Source organism: Callospermophilus lateralis, chromosome 2 (genome assembly GCF_048772815.1).
Source record: "Callospermophilus lateralis isolate mCalLat2 chromosome 2, mCalLat2.hap1, whole genome shotgun sequence".
Lineage (NCBI taxonomy): Eukaryota > Metazoa > Chordata > Mammalia > Rodentia > Sciuridae > Callospermophilus > Callospermophilus lateralis.
The window spans coordinates 161821955-161847363 of NC_135306.1; the positions used below are offsets into that span (position 1 = coordinate 161821955).

At 42.1% G+C, this 25409-nt stretch overlaps 1 protein-coding gene and 1 long non-coding RNA gene across 2 annotated transcripts in view; one reads left to right on the forward strand and one right to left on the reverse strand.

Annotated features, from left to right (window-relative positions):
* The window catches only part of Mical2 (microtubule associated monooxygenase, calponin and LIM domain containing 2), a 206505-nt gene extending 185033 nt beyond the window's left edge, over positions 1 to 21472 (forward strand). Inside the window, exons 29-32 of the mRNA XM_076846897.2 lie at positions 1608 to 1701; positions 15912 to 16011; positions 18154 to 18227; positions 21173 to 21472. Of these exons, the coding sequence (XP_076703012.2) occupies positions 1608 to 1701; positions 15912 to 16011; positions 18154 to 18227; positions 21173 to 21357 (453 nt within the window). The 3' untranslated portion in view covers positions 21358 to 21472. The remainder of the gene's footprint in view (positions 1 to 1607; positions 1702 to 15911; positions 16012 to 18153; positions 18228 to 21172) is intronic.
* Positions 16542 to 21490, reverse strand: LOC143392804 (uncharacterized). Its single transcript, XR_013090411.2, has 2 exons — positions 21222 to 21490; positions 16542 to 17792 (listed from the first exon to the last, which is right to left on the reverse strand). It is a non-coding gene; the product is annotated as an uncharacterized LOC143392804 (long non-coding RNA).
* Between the last annotated feature and the right edge of the window lie 3919 nt (positions 21491 to 25409).

Consider the following 25409-nt stretch of genomic DNA (forward strand, 5'->3'; position numbering starts at 1 on the left):
TCTGCTTGGGCTGCCATCACCAAATGCCACAGACTAGGGGGCTTAAACAACAGACATGGGTCTTCCCACCCTTCTGGAGGCTGCAAGTCCAACATCAAGGTGCCAATCAGCTTGGAGAGTGGTGAAGTCTCTTCCTGGCTGGCAGACAGCTGCCCTGGCTGGGTCCGCACATGGTCTGCTGCATGTGCACATGTGGGGAGAGACCTCTGTTGTCTCTTCCTCTTCTTATAAGGCAGACCTATCTGATCAGGGCCCCATCCTTGTGACCTCGTGTGACCATTACTGCTTCTTCTAGACCCTGTCTTCAAATACAGCCCCACTGGGACTTAGGGCCTCAACTATGAATTTGGGGAAAACAGAATTTAGTCCCTAACAGTCATATAGCTGTAACTGCACAGGCAGCAGTAATAAAGTCATTTAAAGGCTTCCCTTCTTAGTAATTCTACAGCACACTTGCAAGAGATGGATTTATAAAGGTACAATAATGTCGTTAAAGGACAGACAGAAAGGAAGAGGGCATGAAATTATAAGTAATTATAGACAGAATCTGTCTATTTCAACTTTATGTTTTGAACTTGAATACTCGTAGCTGGGACAAGAGAGCCAGGTGGCTGCTCAGAACCCACCCCTGCTTGGGTCTCTTCGCGGGATCGGAGGTGCCTTGGCTACTGTGCCCGTGATTCCAGGGGGGAAGGAAAGGCATGTGGATTAAGGAGGAAGGGAATGAGACAGTGCAGAAGTCCAATAGAAAAAGAATGCAGATATCCTGCCTGCCCAGACAGCCGACAGTTCCTTCAATGTTCCTCTTCTGACAGGTGCAAAATCCATTTTGCCAAAGGATGTCCCTTTGGGCAGCATGGGTCTGGTGTGAGAAAGCAGAGAAAATTGATGAGGATAAAGAAAATTATATAGGAAAGGCTTTCCCTAGCTCTCCTTCCCAACAGTCTTCAAGGAACAATAGCTAGCAGGGAAAAGAAATGTATTAATGCCAGCCCAGTCGTGACCCCAAACCTTAATAGGTGCTATGGAGAGTCTAAGGAGAGTATGAGTTGTCCCTTAATGTGTTAAGTAAATATCATGTGTTTTGTCTTAATAACTAGCTTGTCACAAAGCCACAGTACACTGCTACAGTGACAGAATCCTGGGCATCAGCCCGAGGTGCAAGAAAAGCATAGGTGCCATTGGTGGCTAAGGACAGTAACAGGATAATCCTCAAAAGAAGCATACACCCCTGAAGCTGAGCAGGTCTCCTGCCCATATCACGTTCTGGAGAAGTGTCTGCTGGCTCTCCTTGAGAAAATAGAGCTCGTATTCTGCAGCCCTGGTCATTATGCTATGGCCATAGTCAGAGGCTATGGGCATCCTGGAGGACTCCATTGTACCTGACCTTGTCAGGGGACTGTTTTGACAATGTACTTGGCAGCAGATGGAAAACACAGGGAACATTAAGGTCTGGTGGACTGGGAATTCCGAGGCCCTTGGCCAGGACATCAAGGCAGCAAGATCACTAGAGACAGCGCCTCTTCCTCCTGGAGAGCCAGTGGCACAATCAGCCCCCTTGATGTGTGTCCAGTGCTCCCTCGTGATGTGTGATCCTGGCGTTGCAGGCCATCCAGAGGCAGCTGGAGGAGGTGGAGGAGCGGCAGAGGGCTTCCGAGATCCAGGGCGTGAGGCTGGAGAAGGCACTGCGAGGAGAAGCAGGTACGGCACCCATGGAACGGGGCGCGGGTCTGAGTCTACGGTTTGAGAATGGTGCTGGTCCTATCCTAGGGGCAAAACAAAGAGAACATGTCCCGTCCCCCAGAGATCTGTCAACGTGGACAAGTAGTGCTGAGTTCACAACTGCTTCACACTTTTTTTTAAGCTTTTTTTTTTTAAAAAAATAATAACTTATTTTTATTTATATACATGAGAGTAGAATGCATTTTGACATTTTTACAAACATGAAGCATAACTTCCATTCTTGTGGTTGTACATGGTATGGAGTTACACTGGTCGTGTATTCATATAGGGACATGGAAAATTTATGTCTGATTCATTCTACTCTCTTTCCTATACTCATCCCCCCTCCCTTCCCTTCATTTCTCTTTGTCTAAACTAATGAACTTCTATTCTTCCCTCCTTCTTTTACTGTGTGTTTGCATCTGAATATCAGAGAGAACATACCTTTGGGTTTTGGGGGGATTGGTTTATTTACGTATCATGATAATCTCCAGTTCCATCCATTTACTGTTAAATGCCATAATTTCATTCTTCTCTGTAGCTAAGTGATATTCCATTGTGTGTATATATATACCGCATTTTTTTAATCCATTCCTCTGTTGAAGGGCACCTAGGTTAATTCCATAGCTATTGTGAATTGAGCTGCTATCAACATTCATGTGGCTATGTCACTAGGGTATGCTGGAAATCATCACATTTTACACTAATATTTTTCCTTTGCATGCCTTACTAGAAAATAGAAAACAAAAGGCTAAATTTGTTTCTCTTACTAACACCTAAAGGTATATATCATTTACACTAACTTCCCTCCTTTTGTCTAATATTTCTGTATCCTAAGTTTACATTTCTGCTTCACGCTTTAAAAATCCCGTAGTGGCTGTGCTCTGTGGTCCATGCCTATAATCCCAGCAACTTGGCAGGAGGATTCCAAATTTGAGGACAGTCTCAACAACTTAGTGAGATGCTAAGAAACTTAGCAAGATGGTTTCAAAATAAAAAAAGAAAGCAAGCACTGTGGGGAAGAAAAACCTAGCTGGTGGTTCAATTTGAAGTTCCTCTGGGCATTGGTCAGCTGGTGGACCTTGTAACTGCTCTTTGATACATGCAGCCTCTATTCTGGATAGCACAATTGTCCTTTGCAATTCAGGGTTTAAGATACATGCAGGGAAAATATTTGGGAATTTGAGCAATTTTTGGAAGTGATTCCAAGCTCAGTTAAAGTCCTGGTTTTTCTCTTTTCCTTCTGTATCACCTGGGGCTAGTCACGTTATAAACCTTTATAAACTTTGATTTTTCTCATTGAAAACTGACATACAAGTGCTTTTCATTATTTCATTATTTATAAACTGAAATAATGATTAAAGGAGAAATTATACATGACGCTGAATTGAATCAGCCCATTGCCTGGACTTAGGTAAAAGCAATAAATGGGAATGGCCCACGGAGAGCTTCAGACTCCTACATTCAAATCGAGCCCATCCCTGAACTCCTGCCACGTGCTGGACATGAAGGCATGCTACGGTGATGGGTATGACAACGTTTCTGCCTTGAGAAGTTTATAGTCCATTTGTCCACTGAGGGACAGAGACAGGTGAACAGGTGGAGTACAGTACAGTGTGAGAGCTATAATAGCATGAGGGGGCCGTGCCGGTGAACCAAGATCTGAGAGGGAGAGTGATCAGGCCAGGCTCCCTGGGAAAGGTGGTGTGCAAGATGAGAATCCAGAGAAAGAACAGGAATTCACCAGTGAGGGCTCAGTTTCCTTAAGTGGGAGTGACGATCAGACTTGCTTCTTGAGCTTGCACCAAGGATTTGCTAAAACAGCTCACACAAAACCCCTCGCTCAGGGCCTGGCATCCAGTGAGTGATTAATCAAGTTTTTTTTTTTTTCCCTTTTCTTACTAATTTACACTGGATTTCCTTGTAAAGAGAACCCCCTCATCAGTACTTATCTGTAGGAATCTCTTGGTTGCAGCAAAAAAGCCGGGGAAATGAAAAGGACACACCAACAGAGCTGGGGCCTGAGTCAGTTTGCCATTAGGAACACAGGTCAACCTGTGGCATGGTTCTGCTCCCATTAGGCTGGGCAGAATTGGGAAAATTGCTTAATGTCTCTGGCCCCAGATTCCTATCTGAAAGATGGAGATGATAATTCCTGTATTGTCAAGTCATTTTGAGAATTAAGAAGTTGATGGACAAACATCTACCAGGGTGTCTACTATAGTGTTGGCATCCAACAAACACTACCTAATCTTATTTTGCAAAACATTAAGTCTCCACACACATATACATTTAAAGAACTGTCTTTCTAATCTTGACTGTTTGAAATTTAAATCATAGATACCAAATTTCTAAAGCTTCTTTTGAAAATTTCCCTTATACCAGATATTTTAAAAGAAAGAAAGAAAGAAAAAGAAAAAGCAAAGCAAGCTAGCTAATTTCTTTCACCTAAAGAAATCCGGCCAGTGGATAGTGTTTTCAAAGGCGTGCCAAGCCCGTCAGAAGATGGATTCCATTCATTCCCTCTATGTCCTTGTTAATTTAATTCCCCTGTTAAGTTTATGGGCTTTTTTTGTCCTTGAATATCCTTGTGGGGGTGACAGATACAGATCAACAAGGTGGGGGTGGAGACAAAAAAGAGTCAAGTCATGGAGCATGGCCTCCCTGGAGACCCACAGGAAGAGTTGTAAGCCAGGCCATCAGAATTAATACACTGTAACTCATAATAACATTGGTGTAATAATAATATTCCTTTGCAGCTCAATATTCTATCCAGTCTCTCTAAGAGATTGCCCTGTTGCTTAATGAATGACCAATGCTTATTAGGTTAAGTTGTATTTGAGCTGGCCTCTGCTGCTCCGGTTCAAGTGATTTAATGGGAATTATTTAATAGGTATTATTAGGATAATTAGAAAATGATCACAGTTAGGCAATAATATTGAGCTGTAAAGGTTGTGAATAACCAAATTTAGAGACAGGCCTGAAAACAGGAGTAGCCTGCGACAGTAAGGCCAGGCTCCTCCAATAATTATGTGCGGCAGCCTGAAAGGCCTTTTGTTCCCGGGAGTTATTCATTAGGGGGGCGTTGAATTAGAGGACCGTGCGGGGGTGCAGGACAAGGGCCATGATGGCTGATGAGCAAAACGAGGCTTTGATGAGCTCCTAATTGTCCTGACAACAATTCCTGCTTTCTTCTTCCCCATCAGTCAGAAATAAGCTCCTCCACCCGCCGGGATGGATTTTTCCCCATTTGGGTGGAGAAAAGGAAAACAAAGAAAAACAGAAATCTGACCCGTCCACCCTAGATGACAAATCATGATGATTCGCAGGACATGTCTGTGTCTGTCTGTCTTTGACAAAGGTGACGGCATCCCCCCGTGGTCCTGTCTGCACAGGTGGTGGACAGGACAAGCGGTGCCCTCATTCCTGGGGGCTGCCCTTGGTGGGAAGGCCACCCTGACTCGGCCGGCCACTAAGCCCCTTCTCGGTGGAGGCACTGTTTGCTATCCACTGGTTTGTTGGTGGCCAACATGGTGGTCAGTGTTGCCCACAGGGGCCCTGGGATACCCCCATTTATCAAGAGACCACCATTCAAACCTAGGTGGCCCGGATGTCTGAATCTGAGCTTTCTCTCCATATCTGGAAAGAGGTGAAATCTGAGGAAAAACTGAGTAGCTTCAAAGGAGAAAGGATTTATCTGCAAGGAAAGTGGACAATTTATTCCTCCCTTATTGTTTTACTCACGTTATCAGCTAGTTGTCTGCATTCGGCTTCTTGCCTTTTTTGGGTGGTTTTCAGATGGTTTCTCCTTTATTAAGGGGTTCACAAAGACAAGTATGATGAGTGAGGCTGCCAGCAGGTGGCAGCAGGAGCACACATTATAAGGAAAAACTTCAAGGACAATCTAGACAGGAAGAGGGAAGTAGTTTGGTTTATACTCTGTGGTTTTCATCTTGACTACAGCTGAGGAAAAGAAGGAATAATATTTTCCTAGATAATGTAAACATGAGTCCTGGGGGTGGGGGGGAAACAGATTCCAGAAACTCCTGAGTTTGAATCTTGGTGTTGCCATCATAAAGCAAATACCTCTCTGACAAATGTTCTCCTCTGTAAAATGGGACTAATAATCTCTACCTACTGGGGTTGTAAAAAGAAAACATTAAATAATATGATATTGGTAAATCATCTGAAAAGGAGCCTGGCATATAATGGGTGTTCCAAAAAGATTCATTCCTTCTCCTTCCTTTTATATCCCCATCACTTGAAAATGCAGTTTTCTCAAATTGTGTTCATTTGCTTATTTATTCACTCTATTCACTTATAACTATATTCCCTAGAAGAAATTTAAGCTGGTTTCTATAAATACAAAAAAAAAAAAATACATGCAGTTCACATGTTTTGTCCAAGTGAGAATCTCATTGCAGATTCATTGTTGTGCCCCAACAAAACACCACTGATTCCATAAAAGCAGTTCAACAATGAGAGCAGAACACTGTGGTTCTAAAGCCTGCCTCTCTGACAGCCAGCCATCACTCGGGAATGGATCTGGGAACCGGATATTGTTTAGGAAACCTTCCAGAACTATTTGTTCTCTAAATGTACCCAAAGGTTGTCAACTCAAGGTTATACACATGTCCAGTTACTGTGCTTTTAAAGGTCAGCAGAACAGGGGAAGGGTTGAGGACCCTCCATGTTCAAGGAGTCTGACTGTTTGAATACAGGTAACCATAAAAATGGAGCCACAGATAATTTTTCACCACAGAATAAAATAGGATATGGTCAGAAAAAGGACTCAAACTTTATTGAGAATGCAAGAATAACAAGAATCCAGAGTTAATGAAGCAAGGAATTTGGGTTGGTTTGCCTTAGCTTTATAGGTTCTGGATCCTTCCAGTGACATTTAGTGAATCAGAGGAAGGGAGTTTGTTACTCATAGCACAATGTACAGCAGGAGCATCAGCATGGTGGCACAAGTGGCCTGTCCCCAAGTCCCAGGGTGTGACACAATAGGCCTGGATGGCACCTGTGCACACCAAGGTGTGTACCACAGCTAAGGATCTCAGGGTGAAGAACTCAGCAACTCTGGAGCAAATGCTAAGTGGGCCTGTAGCCCTTTTCCAGGAAGCAGGTCATTGTGCAGTGGTCATCCTAGGGTGTGCCGACCTACTTCTCAGAATTATCTACCTGGCCAGTTTCAGGAATGGCTCAGGGTCAGAGGCTGGCTGGACCTTGCAGTTTAACACACTCAGTGAAGACGTGCAAGGATGTTCACGGTCCATGGAAGACTGCCCTGCTCAACAAATATCCACAATCCATTTATTGGGTGGGCCCTGGAAAAAGTCAGTGTCCTCTTTATAGGCCAAAAGTTGACTGCAAAGGCCAAAGGCAACCCTCTTAAACTGATTTTTTTTAAATAATTGACAGAAATAAAGAACAAAAAGGACAGACTAGACCAAAGATACAGTAAAAAATTCAAAGAGACAAAAGAATCCCGTGAACACTAATCCCATTAATTTTAAATTCTGGCAACCTAAGTGTGATTTGACAGTCTCCATATTTAAAGATTAAAGAGAAAAGCTATATGATCTTTTCAATACAATAAGGAAAATCATATGACAAAATTGAACATCTATTTGGGATACAAAAAAAACAAAACAAAAACTTTTGGCCAAAGAAGCAATAGAACTTTCTTAATTTGAAGAGTCTCTTCCAAACCCCTGCAGCAACATTGTTGAATAGAAGCATTCTTTTCAAAATCGGTAATAGATGAGGTTGCCTACCATGGCATCTTCTGTTCAGCTTGGTACATGCTTTTCTAGCCAGTTCAGTAAGGCAAGGGGTGGGGGGTGGAGGCAACATAAAGTTTGGAAAGGAAGAGATGCATTTTTATTGTTTTCAGATGATAGGATTGCCCACATGGAAAACCCAAATGGGCATACCAAAGAAATTATTAAAAATAATAAGATCCAATATCATAGTCAGTAGATATAAGATCAGACTGGCAAGATCAATTGCATTTCTATATCTCCTCATCAAACACCTAAAAAAAATGAAAGAACAAAGATGAGATCAATTACAGTAACATCAAAAAACAATAAGGTACTTGGGAATAAATCCAACAAAAAATGTGTACCACCTTTATGGAGCCAATTTTAATGCTTTACTGAAAGTCACCAAAGGAACCAAACATAATCCCACATATCTAAAAACCTGATATAAACCAGCAATGGGGTTGGACATTACAAGAAATAAATGATTCTAAGACAATTGGTTTTCCATATGGGAAAAAATTGAAATTAGGTCTTATATCATATATGCATATCAATTCCATATAGATTATAACTTTAATTTGAAAACGAAATTTGAGGAGTTAAAAATCTCTCTTGACCTCACACTGGTAGTTAATAGACACTATAAAGGAAATGAAAGAAAAACCACTAATTCAGAAAATATGTTTGTAGCCAAACATATTTAAACCAAAGGGAAAAAATTAGTATTCTAGTATATTCTTGTTATGGTTTGCATAGGAGGTATCCCCCAATAACCTCACATGATAGACCATGAAGTGATGTTCAGAGGTGAAATGATTAGATTATGAGAGCTGCAACCTACTCAGTGGGTTAATTTGATGGATCAATCATTTGAATGGCTCACTGAGTAGTAACTCTAGGCAGATGGGGTGTGGCTGAAGGAAGTAGGTCACTGTTGGGGGAGTGTGCCTTTGGGAATTATATTTTGTCCCTGCTCTTTGCATGTGTGCGTGCTTGCCTGGTCTCTCTCTCTCTCTCTCTCTCTCTCTCTCTCTCTCTCTCCTCTCTCTCTCTCCTCTCTCTCTCTCAGTGAAGAACTCAGCAATCTGGAGCAAATGCTAAGTGAGCCTGTATCCTTTTCCAGGAAGCTGAGGCTGAGACAGGAGGATTGTGAGTTCAAAACCAGCCTCAGCGATGGTGAGGTGTTAATGGCATGGGTCGGTCTCTCTCTCTCTCTCTCTCTCTCTCTCTCTCTCTCTCTCTCTGTTTTCTGGCTGCCATGAGCTGAGCAGCTTTGATCCACCACACCCTTTCACTATCATGTTCTGCACCACCTCAGGGCCAGAGCAATGGAGTCAGCCAACCTCTGAAACCATGAGCCAAAATTAACTTTTCCTTTTCTAAGTTATTTTTCTTGTCAGGTATTTTGGTCATAGTGACAAAAAGTTAACTAACACAATTTTCAAATTCTTGCATATCAATAAGAAATGAGCACACAACCCAACATGAAAATAGACAAATGATGTACATTTCACAACAAAAGAACAGTTAATGGGCAATAAACACAAGAAAAAGACGCAGATATTATAAGTATTTAGGAAAATACAAATTCAGTCTACAATAAACTATTTTAAACTAATGAAGTATCCAACTTAAAAAATCTGATAATATTGAAATTAGAAAAAGATGAGACATAAAGAGGTTTTGATTCAATGTCAGCATAAATTGTCACACTTTGGAAGATGAGTCAGCTTTGTGCTGTTAAGCTGAACATATGCATACCCTTCAATTCCAGAACTTCATTCCTAAGTGCATCTTCCAGAGAAACTCTTGCCACATGGACCAGAAGATATGTACAAATACTCATAGTGACATCATTCCTAGGAGCAGAAGTCTAAGGGCAACCTACATATCTATTAACAGGGAAATGGATCATTTGTGGCATTGTGTGAACAGTATACATACAGCAGTAAAAATGAATGAACAACATGGGTGCATTTGTGCAAAGTAATATCGAATTTAAAATGAGCAAATTGGTCAGCGGTGGCACACACCTATAATCCCAGCAGCTCATGAGGCTGAGACAGGAGGATTGCGAGTTCAAAACCAGCCTCAGCAATGTCGAGGCACTAAGCAACTCAGTGAGACCCTGTCTCTAAATAAAATACAAATAGGGCTGGGGATATGGCTCTGTGGCTGAGTGCCCCTGAGTTCAGTTCCTAGTACATCTCCAAAAAAGAAAAAAAAAAAAGTGGGCAAGGTAGAGAAGACTACATACAGTGTGGTATCATTTCAATCATGATTAGTAGCAAGAAAAACTAAATTTTAAAATGATAAATTGAAATATAGTTTAAAGATTAAAAAAAAAAACCTAAAAAGGAGTTTAAGGAGGGAGGATTAGAATTGTTTTTCACTGACAGTCTCTAGCCCCAAGAGTGGAATCATGAGCTAGGTAGTAGCTTCTTGGGTTTGTCAAGACTGAATCAGACCAGACCCACAACCTGGCTTCCAGGGGTTATCATCATATATAAGGAGCCTGCAGGGCAGATGTTCCCAGAGCTCTGAGTCCTGAAGTCTATTACAGATTTCAATAAAATAAGCCCCCAGATGAGCTAAGAGCCGACCAAAAGGAGGGCTGAACCCCAGCCAGTCTTGAGGGAAATGCCCTGATCAGGTGACTGAGGGTCTTGGCTATTATGACTCCAGTGTACCCTGCCTTGCACTTCCTGCTTCCCATCTTCAGTAAGAATGCCAGGTGCATTATAACAAAATTTCAGTAAACACCGAATTAGAACTTCTCATAGATGCTAAGGAGGTAGACAAATCACATCCAAAGAATTTGAGAGTTACAAACCAGACAGCAAACAAGATTCAATTTGGAAAATCACACACCAACACCCAATCAGAGAAATACTCAGCAATACCTATGAAAGAAAATGGTTTTAAAAACCATGACTTTAAAGACTAGATTGCCCATCTGTTCTGGTATTATTCATTCAGGAAAAAAGTTATTGATCATTCATGCCAATCACCTAAGGTAAGCAGGGACTGAGAAGTACCAGGCTTGGTGATTTAACTTGATTGTGGAGAGTTATTGGAGAAATTTTTTAGTAGGGAGTGACATGATTTGCTTTGCATTTTTGAGAGCACTCTTGGGCAAAAGTGGATCAATCTAAATGACTCTACCAATAATAAAAAATGGTTTTGTGTTGAGTTTTGATTATTTTGCCATACCAAATGGAATACTGACATTTTGTCAAGGAAAAGGCATGATATGAGGGCCCAGGAGCAAAAGAACAGCAGGTGGACAGTTAGCAGCACCCTGCACTGGAGATCAGAGGGCAAGAGGAAGGATTGGATACCTGGGCCATCTTATTCTTAGCCAGAAGCCACTTGCTTTCTGGTGACACTGTTAGAGCTGCAACCTGATTCTTTGATGAAGGAGTCATAGTCCTGCTCTGAAAGGACTCTCAATGCCACAATAGCAGCCATGGGACCAGTTGGAAACAGGGGTGAGAAAGGAATCTGCATGGGCACAGGGGACTGAAGCCTTGTCCAGCAGTGTTGATGGTCTACTCAGTCATGTGACCTTTTCATTTACATGAGGCCAAAAACATCATTGTTATCATCATCATTATCATCATCATTATTTTGGTACTAGAAATCTAACCCTGGGTACTTTACCACTGAGCTACATCCCCAGGCCTTTTTATTTTTTATTTTGAGACAGGGTCTTGTTATGTTGCTGAGGTTCTTGCTGAGTTGCTGAGGCTGCCTCAAACTTGTAATCCTCCTGCCTCAGTCTCCTGAGTCACTGGGATTATAGGCATGCACCACTGTCCCAGGTTATTATTTAAGATTTTTGTTGTTGTTGTTGTTAACCTCAAGTTGTCACAAGGCAAGGTTTAGCCATATATTACCAAATAAAAGGCTGCCTTCTAGCTGAGTTTTAAAGGTTAACAGAAAGTAATTTTTATGAACTACAAAACTGGAAGAAATAACAAGGTAGTAATAACAATGGTACAATTGGCTGAAGGCTTACTATGTGCCAAGCAGCACTATGCTAAACATTTTGCATATATTATGTCATTTAATACTCCTAACCAAAGTATGAGATAGTACTATCAACATGCTCATTTTCCACCAGGGGAGACCAAGGCCAAGAGGCATGAGGTTCTTTGTCCAATGTCACACATTCCTAAGTGGCAGGACCAGGCCTAACTGATCTCAAAGCCCATGGCCTCCTCACTCTACTGTATCTCTAGCTAGAGACAATGCTATCTAGACTTCATCAGGACTCACAAGGACGGAACCCGATAAGTGACAATGAGTTGAAGGAAATCATGGAGCGATGGCTCTGTGCTTTGTTGGAATTAAGAGCAAGACCCTCCCGTATCCAGTGCTTTGGGAAGGCAGATTCCCTAGAGACCTGCACAGGATTCCATTTCCAAAGATCTCTCAGTGATTTTGACTACTGAAGAAAGGAAAACGCTAAAAAATGAAGTACAGCCAATAAAATTGCAAACTATTCTACTGATAAAGGAAAATTAATTTGAGCAATTCGAATCAACTTGGGTTTGTTCAGTACAGTGTCAATGGAAGTCAGTGAGCAGTACAGGGCACTTTCTAATGCACCAGATTTTAGAAGGATGCATAAGATTGAAAAAGGCACTGTGTAATCCAGGATAAAAAGTCTGGCTAGAACTGATGGGTATAATGCCGCAAAGAGGCTGAATGTGAAAAATAACAACAAAAAGTACCCTAAAGATGGTAAAATAGTCCTTTAAAGCTGTTTCTTTTGGATTGAGCACAAGGAAAAGTATAGGCCCAGGCTTGTGGCAGATGGTATCATGTTAGACGATGAGAAAAGGCAGAATTTTCACTTCTCAGCTTTTCTGTTTTCTCTGTCAAAGAAAATGGTTCTTAATCTAGAAACATTAAACAAATATCTAGAAGAAGGAATTGAATCTGGATAGATGATGAAACCTGAGACCTGTGAATTTGGGTCCCCAAGCCCAGTTAAATGATGGTTCATGTAGACAAGTGTCTAGATGTAGTATTTTTCAATTAGAATTTTCTGGATAAACCAAATTTAGCTCCTGCTATGGAAATAAATTACAGATGTAGCCTAAGATTTTCAAACTTATAGAGAATCCCAAAACCAAAAGACTAGAGATAAGTCTAGTCTTTTCCACTTTTCATGTCAAAAAAAAAAAAAAAATGAACTCTGTTCCTTATCAAAATTCTAGAAAAGATTATTAAAGAAATTTGTGAGGCTTTAGAAAAAATTTAGAGATTATTTGGAACCATAGTAATTTACAGAGAAGCTATGAGAAGCAAATGTCATTTCATTTTCTATGTAGAATTTTTAAAAAATGAAGGTATTCCCAATAAATAAATAAATAAAATGAAGGTCCATCAACAACGAAAATACACACACACACACACACACACACACACACACATTTAAAAGATATATCCCACAAAATTAGAAGGAAAATTATGTGGGCTATCCTCAAATGACAAAATAATAATCCAGAGGTACCATCTATGAAACAAAGCCAACTTCAGTGAATTGTGAGAACTGTGTTCAAATAACTGAAGGTCTTTCATGTAAAATATGTAGTTATGTGTCTGTATAGTTCTCCAAATGGAAAAACTGGTATCTGTAACTAGGAGCCAACCCATTAAAGGCCAGTAGAAGGACGCTTACCTAGAAGCATTTACCTACATAGTCCTGCAGTGAGCTCCCTGGGTAGCCTGGAACTCCCTCGTCATATGGAGAACCATAGTAGACAATGAAGTGATCACCTTCCAGGAAGTGGGCAGAAGGAAATAGATATCAGCTCCACGGCTGGACCACCTGAACCTGAGGGTTCTTTTACTACGTGCATTTTATGATTGAATAATTTCTGTTGCCATTTATTGAGCTTATTGTACATGCCAGGACTGGGTCAAGGGCTTTGTGTGCATAATCCTGCTGCAGCTTCACAAACTGAGACTCAGGGAGGCTATAATAATTACTCAAGTCCACACAGTGGTAGGTAGGAGAATAAAAGTTTGGCCCCACATCTGAGTCTAAAAGCAAATGCTCTTATCTTTTAGGTTACATATGATCTCTGCTTTGTGCGCTTCATTCTTTGAAGGACACTGCCCTTGAATGCCCTGTTCTCCACCTTCTTCTTTATCTGGTAAATTCTTACTCATTTAGACTGAGCCTACTGGCTATGTCCTCTCTGAAGCCTTCTCTCACTTCTTCCATACAAGATACCACTTCCCCCTGTGTTCCCATTGCAAAGAGCAGGTGACATCGACTTGGATATGCAGTGTTAGTTTTCTCCATGAACTGAAAGCTCTCCATTTTCCAAAGAGCTGGATCCAATATTCATTCATTCTTATCTCCAAGCACCACAAATAATGCCCAGGAGATATTGGTGTTCAGTATGTGTCTAATTTTGTTTATTCACTCAAGATACCTAAAAAAGAATAACACCGTATTTCCCTCCCTCCTCTCTCTTTCTCCCCTTTTATCCTTCCTGGATAAAGCTCCACACAGCATTCTTTTACTCCACCACCTTCAGTGTCCCTTGGTGTACTACAGACCAACATAAAACTGTCTTACCCTCCCCAATCCACATCTCCACCATCTTCTTTCCTTCCCCCCTTGTCTTTCCTCATGCTGTTCCCTTTTCTTGAAAATGCTCTCTTCTATCCTCATTATTTCCTCCCCAAAGTAATGCCAGTTCAGACCCCAGCTCACCCCCTGACTAGGATGGCCCTGCCTATATGTTCAGAATGTCTTTTGTTGCTTTGTTTTGACTGTTTCCTAATATTCTACTTTATTCTAGTTCTTTGAGGTCATCTGATCCAAAAGATTGTCTAACAAGTATTTTTTTGGTAGGCATTATGCCTTAGTGGTTCGAAACTTCTTGTGACATGTAGCATATCACTGAATCCCCAGTCCTCAAGACAGAACCTGACATATAGAAGATACCTGACAAACAGGTGTAGATGGATGGAGGGGTGGGTGGATGGATGGATGGATGGATGGATGGATGGACAGACCAGAAATCAAGTTTTGCATCCTAGCTCCAGTTTGTCCATAAAATAAATAATTTGGGGCTTCGCGTATGGCATATAAATCTCTTGGGGCCCCAGTGTCCTTATCAGTAAGAAAGTGGTCAAAAAGACAAGGAGAAAAGGGAACCATATTTTATGAATTGCTTTCTGTGGACAGGGCAGTGTGCTAGGGGCACATGACTTCGGGGGAAGGAGACAGGGACATACATAGCAGTGAAAAGCCTGGGCTTAGGTTAAGATTCATTTGTGTATAAGACTGTATAAGACCTAGCTCTGGCACCTACTGACTATGAACTTGGGCAACTTGCCTTAGTCTTCTGAACCTCTGTTTCTTTGGCTATCCAAATGGTGATGCTGAGAGTCTCCACTGCTGAGTTCATAATGAGGGTTGAATGAGATGCTGCCAGTAAGGTGGCCATTCTCTCCACAGGATAAGTAGCAGCTCATTATTATTAAATTACACGTGCATCTTATTATTCCAGTTTAGCTAAGGAAGAAGCAGAGGCTCCAAGATGTGGAACAACACGCCCAAACCCTCCATCTGCATTGTTTTCCCCTCGGCCGATGGGACCCTCCATTATAAATCCTAGAATAGCCATGAGTTTTGCCATACAGTGTGTGTCCTCATTTCAGGGAGCAAGATTAAAAAGCTACTTCTCAACCCTGGTCAGCTTCTAACACTGCAGTATCTCAACATTTAGTATCCAACACTGAGAGTCTAAGAAGCAATGCTGACCTAATTATTCTTCTGTTGAAGGAAGGTCATAGGTCGTAGTCTAAGTGGTCAGAATGTATGGATCTAATTTTCTCCATATAAGACTCAAAATTAATATTTTTTTCATCATTAGCTTTTCTTTGGACAAAAAAAAAAAAAATCAAAATACCAATCACCACTCCAACAATCAAAAGTGATGTGAGTTTCCCTGCCTCGTGAAGGGAGCCACACACCACCTGGGCACTCAGAAGGCAGTTGATTTGGGGGAAGAAGAGAAGAGGAGACAGCAACCGGCACTAGGGGTCTCTAGTGGAGGTGTGATGTACACACATACATCAGTTTTAGGGAGGACAGGAGAGTAGGCAGGAAAAGTGTCCTTCGTGGTAAGACCTTATCAAGGACATGACCTTGGAAGCTGAAGTGGCCATGCCCTAGATGTTCAAGGGGACCTCCCCCCAGAGCCTGCACAAGTGGGTTTTATTTGTTATGCCCATGACCTCGAGGCATCAACAGGGTGCCAGGGAGCTTGCTACCTGCAGAGCCCTTCTTACTACAAACATGGCCCGCTAAAGTGGCTCCAAAGCAGTTTGCTCATGGGGAGAGAAACGCCAATCTAACCCATTTGCCATTGATTTCTTAAGCAGATTCAGGGACACAGGATGAAGCACAGCTTTTGCAGGAATGGTTTAAGCTGGTTCTGGAGAAGAATAAATTAATGCGATATGAGTCGGAGCTGCTGATCATGTAAGTAAGGCAACATTGATAACAGCGAGTCCGAAAAGCAGAGGGCTGGGGGGTGGCTCACCCTCCTCGGTGGAAGTCCCGGGATTTTTTCTCTTTGTGCATAAAGAGTAGTGATTGAGGCAAATTGATATTTTATGTCTTGCATATCATGCTGGCATTAGTGTAAAGAATCCTCCGTTGTCTGTTCTTCCTGTGGCGTCCTATGGCCGAAATAGATTTCTTCCTCCAGTAAGGAGCTGGAGGCCATTCACTCCATCCTTGTCCCCCACACCTAGGTTAAAAGAGCTGTCACACACCTGTGCTGGAGCACCACAAGTGGCATAGGAACTTTCATCTGTGCCATCTGGTTTCATTTTTACCTCTACGCTGAGAGGTCACTAGGGGGACTTTTTGGGGGGTCTAATAAGTACTACCACTCTTCCCTGCCTGCGTTCTGAACCAGGTGAGAAATAAACAATAGAGTCAATGGATGGAACATCAAAATATCACCTTCTATCAATGGCTAGTGTGGCCAAGCACGAGAGCCCAGATGAGTTTGTAACTTTATTAGGGCCACAGTAGTAAATTCTCACAAAGCAGAGGGCTGACAACAATAGAAACTTATTTTCTCACAGTTCTGGAAGCCAGAAGTCCAAATGGAGGCATTGATGGGGCCATGTTCCCTCCAAAGCCTCTAGGAGAGAACTCTTCCTTGCCCTTCTCCCCTCTTGCAGCTCCAGGCATTCCTAGCCTGTGGCTGCACCTCCACACTATCTGTTTCTGTCTTCACAAGGCCTTCTTGGTGTGTCTGGGTCTTCTCTTCTGCCTCTTATAAGAAGACTTGTCCTGGGTTTGGGACTCACTGGGATAATCCAGAGGGTACTCATTTTAAGTACATCTGCAAAGACCGTGTGTCAAACAAGGGCACATTCAGAGCTTCCAGGGTTCAGGATATGAATACATCTTTGGGTGGGGGGGTCCCCCATTCAACCCATTATACTAACCAAACCCCAGCATTAGACATATCTATCTACCTGATCACAAAAGGCAGTGGACTTGTTTACTCCTTAGGGGGAAGGCTTTTATCCTGGACCCTGGGATCTCAACCCGGGGTGATATATCTCCAGAGGCAATGTCTGGAGACATTTTTGGTTGTCACTGCTGGGGATTGTTACTGATACTAAGTGAGTAGAAGACAAGGATGCTAAACACCCCACAAGGCACAAGAGAGCCTATCCCCCTACCAACAAAGAATTATCCATCCTACAATGTCAATAGTGTCAAGGTTGGGAAAGTTGCAAGGCTCAGAGAAACTGAGAACCCATGTTTGCGGAACAGGCTGAGCTTAAAAGAGAACTGAGAACCTTCAACTCTTCTTTCTCTATAGTCTCTAGGGATCACATGACTTCAACTAGGATCTGTTAGCATTGCCACATCTGTCTGGGTCCTCAATTTTCCTGAGAGCTCTAGAGCAGCAGCTCTGGAGCTCTAGAGCCTCTCTCATATGTAGGGACCTTCACAACCACTCTGCTATCAGTAGGGTGATCCTAGGCAGTGAAAAATCCCAACTGGCTTCACCAAGACACTGTCAGCTTCTGGGTTTTGCTGTTGTTGCAGTGGAGAGACTGAGTTCCCAGCACTCTAGCATGGCCACTCCAAAGCCTCACTGACTCTTCTTTAGCTGCCTAAGTTTGATCTCCACCTGGACCCAATATCTCACTGCTTACTTCTTTTGGTTTTCTTGTTGACCACAGTCAGAGACTTGAAAGTTGTTGGAGGTGATTCTTGAAGCCATATTACACCTAAAGAAGACAAAGAATTCCCAATAGTCATCGCTCCTCCTCTGGACTCTTCTAGGCACCGTTTCACTGTTCTGTCTCCTGTCCTTCCTACGGGGTGGACTGATGGCCTTCCAAGAGCATCCTGAGAATCTATCACAACTTTCAGTTACTCCCTGTGTCTCTTGGATCCAGCATATCTCTAAACCCTTCTGAACACCTCTGGTGATCCTAGCAGCAGCCAGAATTCCAATTTAGAGATATTCAAAGACCCCATTTTAATAAGGTTAATTGCAGTAGCTGTTGTCAATGAGTGTTTTAGTCAGTGTTTCTACACAAATTCCCTGTCTTTACTACCTGAACATTTTTTTTCATACCTACCCAGGGCCCAAGAACTAGAATTAGAAGATCACCAAAGCAGACTGGAGCAGAAACTAAGAGAGAAAATGTTCAAGGAGGGTGAGTATGGTGATATGTTTTGGGCCTTTATTAAAGACATGTTGTCCCTTGAAGGACATCAAGTTCACCAAGAACACTGCAATCCCCAGAGTAGAGTGCTCTCCCTGTCCTGCATGACCATGCAGCCTGAGAGGCAGAGGAGAGTGCAAAACCAGCCCCACCTTGTATCTACCCCACACCCCGCAGAGCAAGTCCCCATTGGGCTTCATCCAGCTAGGCGGAGAAGGAGGCATTTCCCCATGCCACATGCCTATAGGAACAAAGTCATTCATTCACCTCTTTGTTCACGTGTCAACCCACCCACTTAGCAAACAGTACTGAGAACCTCGTGTGGAGCTGGCACATGGTGAGAGCAACCCCCATACTAGGAGTTTGTGAGCTCACTGGGGAGGCCAATGTCCAGACCTGTCACTACAGGGCAGGATAATGCAGAAGGAGCCACAGCAGGTGCTTTGGGAGCACAGAGGAAGGTGGGTCTTGTCCTGCCAGGGCCTAGAGATGGTAAAGGAAACATTCCCTCAGCATGGGCCAGGCTAAGGCATTGCACGTGAGGAAACCATTCTACCCTGAAGGAGGGGGAGTTGAAATAGACTCAATTGACATGATACACTGCAAAAAAAAAAAATGTATATACTATTTTTTTTGTCACAAAGGCTCAGATATGTCCAAGACAAGCCTCAGCTGAGAGGAATTATTTTATTTTTCTATGTTGTTTCTTAAATAAGGAATATCAACACATGAAATACTAAGTTAACATGCCAGAGTGTATCTGATTTATACATCTGCTAAAATTTTTTGATATTTCTGTTTCAGGCTAGTAAAACAAATACTGCCAAAGGCCCATTGGCCACCTCTGATGCCTTTTTCTTTATCTTACTAAGAAATGAATGTCAGAGGGGGCTGAGGTTGTGGCTCAGTGGCAGAGTGCTTGCCTAGCACGTGTGAGGTGCTGGGTTTGATCCTCAACACCACATAAAAATAAATAAAATAAAGGCATTGTGTCCAACTATAACTTAAAAAAATATTTAAAAAAAGAAAAGAAATAAAGGTCATAATCCCCATGACTCAGGAGGGGAAGCAAGAGATGGCAAATCTGAGCCAGCCTCAGTAACTTAGTGAGACCCTTTCTCAAAATAAAACATTTTAAAAAAGAAGTGAAAGTCAGGCATTTTTTCACTCCTCTGATATTTATTTATACCCCTCAAAAAGTAGACTCTTGATTTTGTCCATAGCTGACTCATCTTCCACAAAAGAAATGAAATGAGAGCTCTTTATCCCTCTCTGATAAACTAGGTCTGATGGAGTCTTTAAACAGTCCTTGTGGGAAATGCTCATTCTCTCTGGGTTGAAATGCTAAGTCTTCCGATGGCTTCCCCTTCCTCCTGGGTTTCTCCGCAGGGTCAGAAAGGGGAGAGACATTAGGGGAGAGGCAGCTTTGTGCCCTGGTGTCATAAGCATCTGTGTGGGGTACTCTAAGTCCTCACAGAGCTGTGTCCTGTCATCAGGTGCCACACTCTTGTTGGCACTTGCAGTTAAGCTGTAGGGCTGTTGTCACCCACAGTCTGGCCATTCTCTGGGTATGCTCTGGAATTTGGTGGCATTCCCTGGCTCACTGGGCCTCACCTGGGCATATCCTCCATCCAGTGTGGTCAGACAGCCTCCCATAGTCTCTATTGTCAAGTCACTTTTCTCTCTGCTGGGGGAACCTGTGGCAGACCCACTGGCCAGCTACCTTGGGCCACTTTAGGGTACGCAGTTGCTTCTCTGCTCCACCACTCTGCTTACACCACACATAGCAGATAGAGATCTGGGAGCCACACTCAGACACTTCCTGTGCCCTGTGTTTATCCACAGTGGCACCTTCTGAGCAGAGTGGACCGAGGGGCAGGACAAGAGTCCTTCCACCCCAGTGTTCCAGCAAAAGACATTCCCTGCCCCCCATAGGGCTTCCAGGTCCCAGAATGGAGAGATGGGGACAGAGCTCTCACCTTCTGCCTTTTCTGTCTCTTCTCCTTCCCATAGAACATGAGGCACAAGGGAATAGTACTTCTCTACTTCCCTCTCATTGCATCTGCCTGCTCCCTGACCCAGCACGAAGCCCCACCAGAGACAGTGGCACTTTCTCCACCTGGGATGGGACTCCTCCTGGTCCTGAGTGCATAAGTGGGAAGGGCTGGAGGAATTTAGAAAGGCTTCTCCCGTGGCAATAATCTAGTTGGCAAGTTTTAAATCTGGCTTTAAAATCCTCTGTTGAGTGTCAGAAAGTCATTACCACCTGCTTCTTAACTTGCTCTCTTCTCTAACAATCCTGTCTCCCCTGGGGACTGGATGCTTTGTGCCAATTAGGGACAAGGTTGTCACTCTGAAAGGCTGCAGGAGAAAGCAGAGTCCATCTGGAAACCTGCTCCTAGGACAGTCAGGACAGTCAAATCTTACTTGGCTTCTGTGTGGTGTCTGCTCAAAAGGCTGCAACTTGTCATTAAGTGCAAAGGACAAGAGGATTGTCATCTCTGAAAGAAACGGTAGACACTGACACACACTGTTCATGAAGAGACTTCTCTCACAGATTTCCTTGCTGTGGCTCAGATATGTTTATGAAAAACAGACATGTCATTGTTTTGTTGGTTTCTTTTTTAGGCAGGAGAGGAAGTTTGGGGACTTGATGGGGACAAGGCACATTAACTGCTTTTTTTCACAAATGGTATTTCCCTGGGCCACAAACATACCCTCAAGATGAAATCTGAGCTGGCTACTTTGCACAAAGCACCATCTTTCTAATCTGTGGCTTTAAGGGCAGTTTTTTGGTATTAAATTTGTTTCCTTGTTTTCTCCATTATTGAAATGAAAGGGCAGAACAAGTCTATAACAATCGAGAATGTTCATGCCAAGAGCTCTCCAGAGTCCAATCTTATCTGAGGCCTGACGCTTTTCTTTTTTTTCTGTAGAGAGCCAGAAAGATGAGAATGATCGCAATGAGGAACAAAAAATACTCACCGAGATGATGCAAGTGATTGAGCAAAGGGACAAACTCGTGGACTCCTTAGAGGAACAGCGTGTCAAAGAGAAGGCAGAAGACCAGCACTTTGAAAGCTTCATCTCCTCCAGGGGCTGTCAGCTGAGCAGGACGTGAGGCACCGAACCTCTCCCTAAAGCCAGCCCAGACTACCACACTTTCTCATCCTGGATTCAAAGTTAAACTCTACTGCATTTTTTTTTCTTTTAATTAAAATTCTCTCATATGAACTACAGCTTCCCAAGGCTTTTCCAGAGACGATAATGGAAAACAAAACAAAACAGACTTTTGAAACTGGCAGTCAACGTCAGCCAGGCTCTGATTGGAGGTATTCTTGGCGGATGACCAGTATTGTTTTCCCTAAAAACTGTCACAAAGACCTGAGTTTCTAGCTGCTTTTATTATTTTTCTCCCAATTCATTGAGTTACATGTTTTAAGACTTTTAAGAAGCTGCCCTTCATTAATACGTCCATATTTGCCCTTTTTACATGGATGACCGGTTTCCAAATGTCAGAAAGAAGCAGCAGCAGTTTAAAGATTAGGTTAATATTTAAATTGTGTTTCCAGAGAAGGAGAAGAAACCTTGAGATTACTGATTACAAAAAGCAAATAACTCATATAGCAGGTGTTAATTCAATCCAGGGCGAATTTAATTTACCAGGTATATTTATAAGCCTTAATATAATATACATAAGCAATGAGAGTTTAATAGAACATTTGAGCTTTAATTTTATTTTTTTATAAAAGGAAATAAAACTTTAACTTCATGCCAGCAAGATTGTTAGTTTTCACCAAATCCTGTTGGCTTAGAAAAGCTTTTCGTTTCCCCAGTCCTCTCTGCTCATGGCCCCTGGGATATAATGATAAGCACTTTTAGGAAATGGGTGATTTTTGAAGTGCCTTTTAAATAAGGGTTGGTAATGGCAAATAGGAGAACCTGTTTGCTGATAAAACATTGGAGAAGTTGGTATTGCTACTAAATATACACTAGTAGTGGTAGCAGGATAGGCATGCTTCTCAATGGGGGCTGTCTTGGACCCAAACAGTGGAGTGTTTTTGATTCTCTCAGGGATTGCCCAAGAGCTCTTCCAGATACTTCCAGGTAGAACTCAGGGCCGTGACTTCATTTATCCAATCCCAAATTGGGTCACGGATTTTTATATATATATATAAAACATTTTCAATATGCAAAAAAAGCTGGTAGGTGGTTTATGCACCGCCATGCTGGGATTCCTGGAGCATTTTGACAGTGCATATGGGAACCAAAGAAGGGGAGGCTTAAAATGGTAATGTGTCATGAAATATTTGGTTGTTTTCCCTCAATGGAACTCTTTGAAGATTTAGACTGTTATTGACAAGACAGAGACTGAGAAACTGTTAAATTTCTAGCCACTGGCTTCTGGAGTGTTAAGGTGTCATTAGACGCAAGGTGCTTTGCAATAGTTGGCTCTGACTCGAGATCAGATTCTTCTCAACATAAGCTGACCCTCGAACCACTTCTGTCTGAGTTGCTGTCTGTGCACACCAATCTGGCCAGCTGACAACCATAAATGAAATGTGTACAGACTTCCTGAGTCAGCCAACATTTTGGGTGGTATTTAAATGCAATCTTTCCATGGTATACCAAATTCCAAGTGCTGTAGTTCTTTCTTCTTCTTTCCTTCCTTTCTTTTTCTATTTCCTTTTTTTCTTTCTTTTCTTCGCTTTTTTTTTTTTTTTTTTAAGAATCAGGTCTTCTAGTATCTTGAATTCTATTATTAGGAAATATGTGGAGGTATCTTTCTATGTACTATTCCTATCAAAACTATATTACCTCTGGATATTTATCTATTGTATTTATTTATATATTTAGTTAAAACATAATATAATTTCCTCATAATTATGGTTTTCTTGTGTTATAATTTGGAGAAGACCTATTAGTACTAAGCTATTAGTATATAAGCTACTTAATATACAAATAACCCAGAAATTTGGGGCAATGAGTTGTATAGTATTAAAGGCATGAGGAGATCATCAAAATAATATTTTCAACCATTAGGCATTTAGAGATAAGAATATGGATGCACAGAAATGTTTACTCATTTTAAGAAAAATGTCTACTTTCTGTTTTCATTCTAGAATGTGCAGAAATACTCAAATACCATCTTTTCTGCCAGTTAGATAAAAATGTACAATTTGATGCTTGCATACATGTAACAGAGAGCACCCAAATGTGTTGTTATGCAAAAGAATTAAGTATTTTAATTTGCTATAGTTCCATCTTAAAGCAAGATTCTCCCAAGAGGGCTAGGAAAGGTGGTTCCTGGTCCAATCATGGAAACAGCAAGTTGTTCACTTTTTTCCACAGACTCCCACGTTCTGTGGTTTATGGCTTAATCTTGTCTGGCCCAGTTTAAGACACAAAACTCATAGCAAACAGTTTTCTACTTAGGCTGCCTCTCTCCATTCCAATTCCATTTCCAAAAGGACACAACTATTGTGGCTGTTGAATTATTTAAAGTGATTCCATTCCTTACTCACAATAGAGAATGTTCTAAGACCCTAAAAATGTAAAGTGTTGTACATTGTGATAAAACATTGGTGAAGTTGGTATTGCTACTAAATATACACAGGTAGTGGTAGCTGCCCTTCATTAATATGTGTCTTTAATGTAACATGAGCAGGGTCATTTTGAAAATGCACAGAACTCACTGCCCTATAAAAGAGCACTGGTGGAGATGTCAAGGCTGAACAGTCAAGCCCCAGCCTTAGGATATATTTCACAGTCAATCTCCCACAGCTTCTAAATTAAGCCAAAGACTCTACAATAGTTATAAGCTCAGAATTTTATGTAAGTTGGATCAAGAAGACAGTTTTTAGTTATACTCTTCCAAAACACTCATTTATTTATTTTTAATTTTTAAAAATTCTTTGTGGTGCTAGGAATCAAACCCAAGGCCAGACACATACTAGCCTAGTGCTCTATGACTGAGCTGCACCTCGGACTCCCAAGCCATTCATTTATTGACCGACTTATTTAAAATTCTCTGAATGAATGCCCATGGGGTTCTGCAGCCCTGTGCTAAATGCAGAGATACAAAAAGAATATTAATCCCCCTCTCTACCTCCAAATAAATACAAAGATCAGGAAATATCTACCACCCCCAAATACAAAGAACTATTTTTTTTTATAAGCACCAATCTATTCTACACACATTTATCTCAAAAAAAAAAGGGGGGGGGGTTTACATCCACCACTATTGTAGTGCTTCTTTGGCAATAAAAATAAGCTCGTGTTTCTAAAACTGTGAAAAATAATATCAGGTTGTACTGTTTCATTTAAACCTTGACTTGGGCAGCGTTAGGCTGCTTGGAATCAATCAATGCCGAGATACAGCACGTTAATTGCAACCGAGACAGGAAGTGGCAGGTGGTTCCAACTCTGATGAGCTACAATGAAATTGATGTTTTCTGCATTCTGGAGGCAAATGACAATTCAGCAATGTCTCTCTCTTCCCAGGAAGCAGATTTACAGGCTTTTCCTTCCAAACTGAAAATGGCAGCATGCCCCACCCAGGTGGTTGTTCAGAGAACGACCTTCGCAGGGCAGAGATGGCAGGGGGCAGCTGGGGCCGCCACATGAACAGAGAAAGTGGCCGTCCCTGGATGTGGAGAGCTCAAATGGAGGGGTTGATTGTCAACAGTAGGTTCACGTACAGGGGAAAGTGTACAATTTCACCTACTGTTTATCTTCTTACCTCACTGCTGAGTGGCTTGTAGAAGATTAATTTGCTCCAACAATCAGGAACTATTCATGTGGATGGAAATGTGTTATATGTGCGCTGCTTTAAATACTGAAGTGAACCAAAAATAAATGATTTTTGTGTCTCAGGAATCAAAACATGTTCATGTAGCCTGGGTCTGGCCCCTCTGCGGGCAGCATCCATTTCATCTCTCTTTTTTCTCAGCAAAAGAACCTGGACAAAGCTTTGAGCCCGTGTGGGAGTCTATGAATTAATGTCAGACGTTTGATTACACTGGGGCACCTGGAAGGACTTAACCTGACTCAAATGGGAGGAGGAGCAAAGTGGCTCGCCTCAGGTACATTCTCTCAACAAAGAAAGCTATTCTGCGGGCTGGGGCCTGCCCTCGCTAGCCTCCCTGTCCCTCTCATCTCCTTACCTGGTAG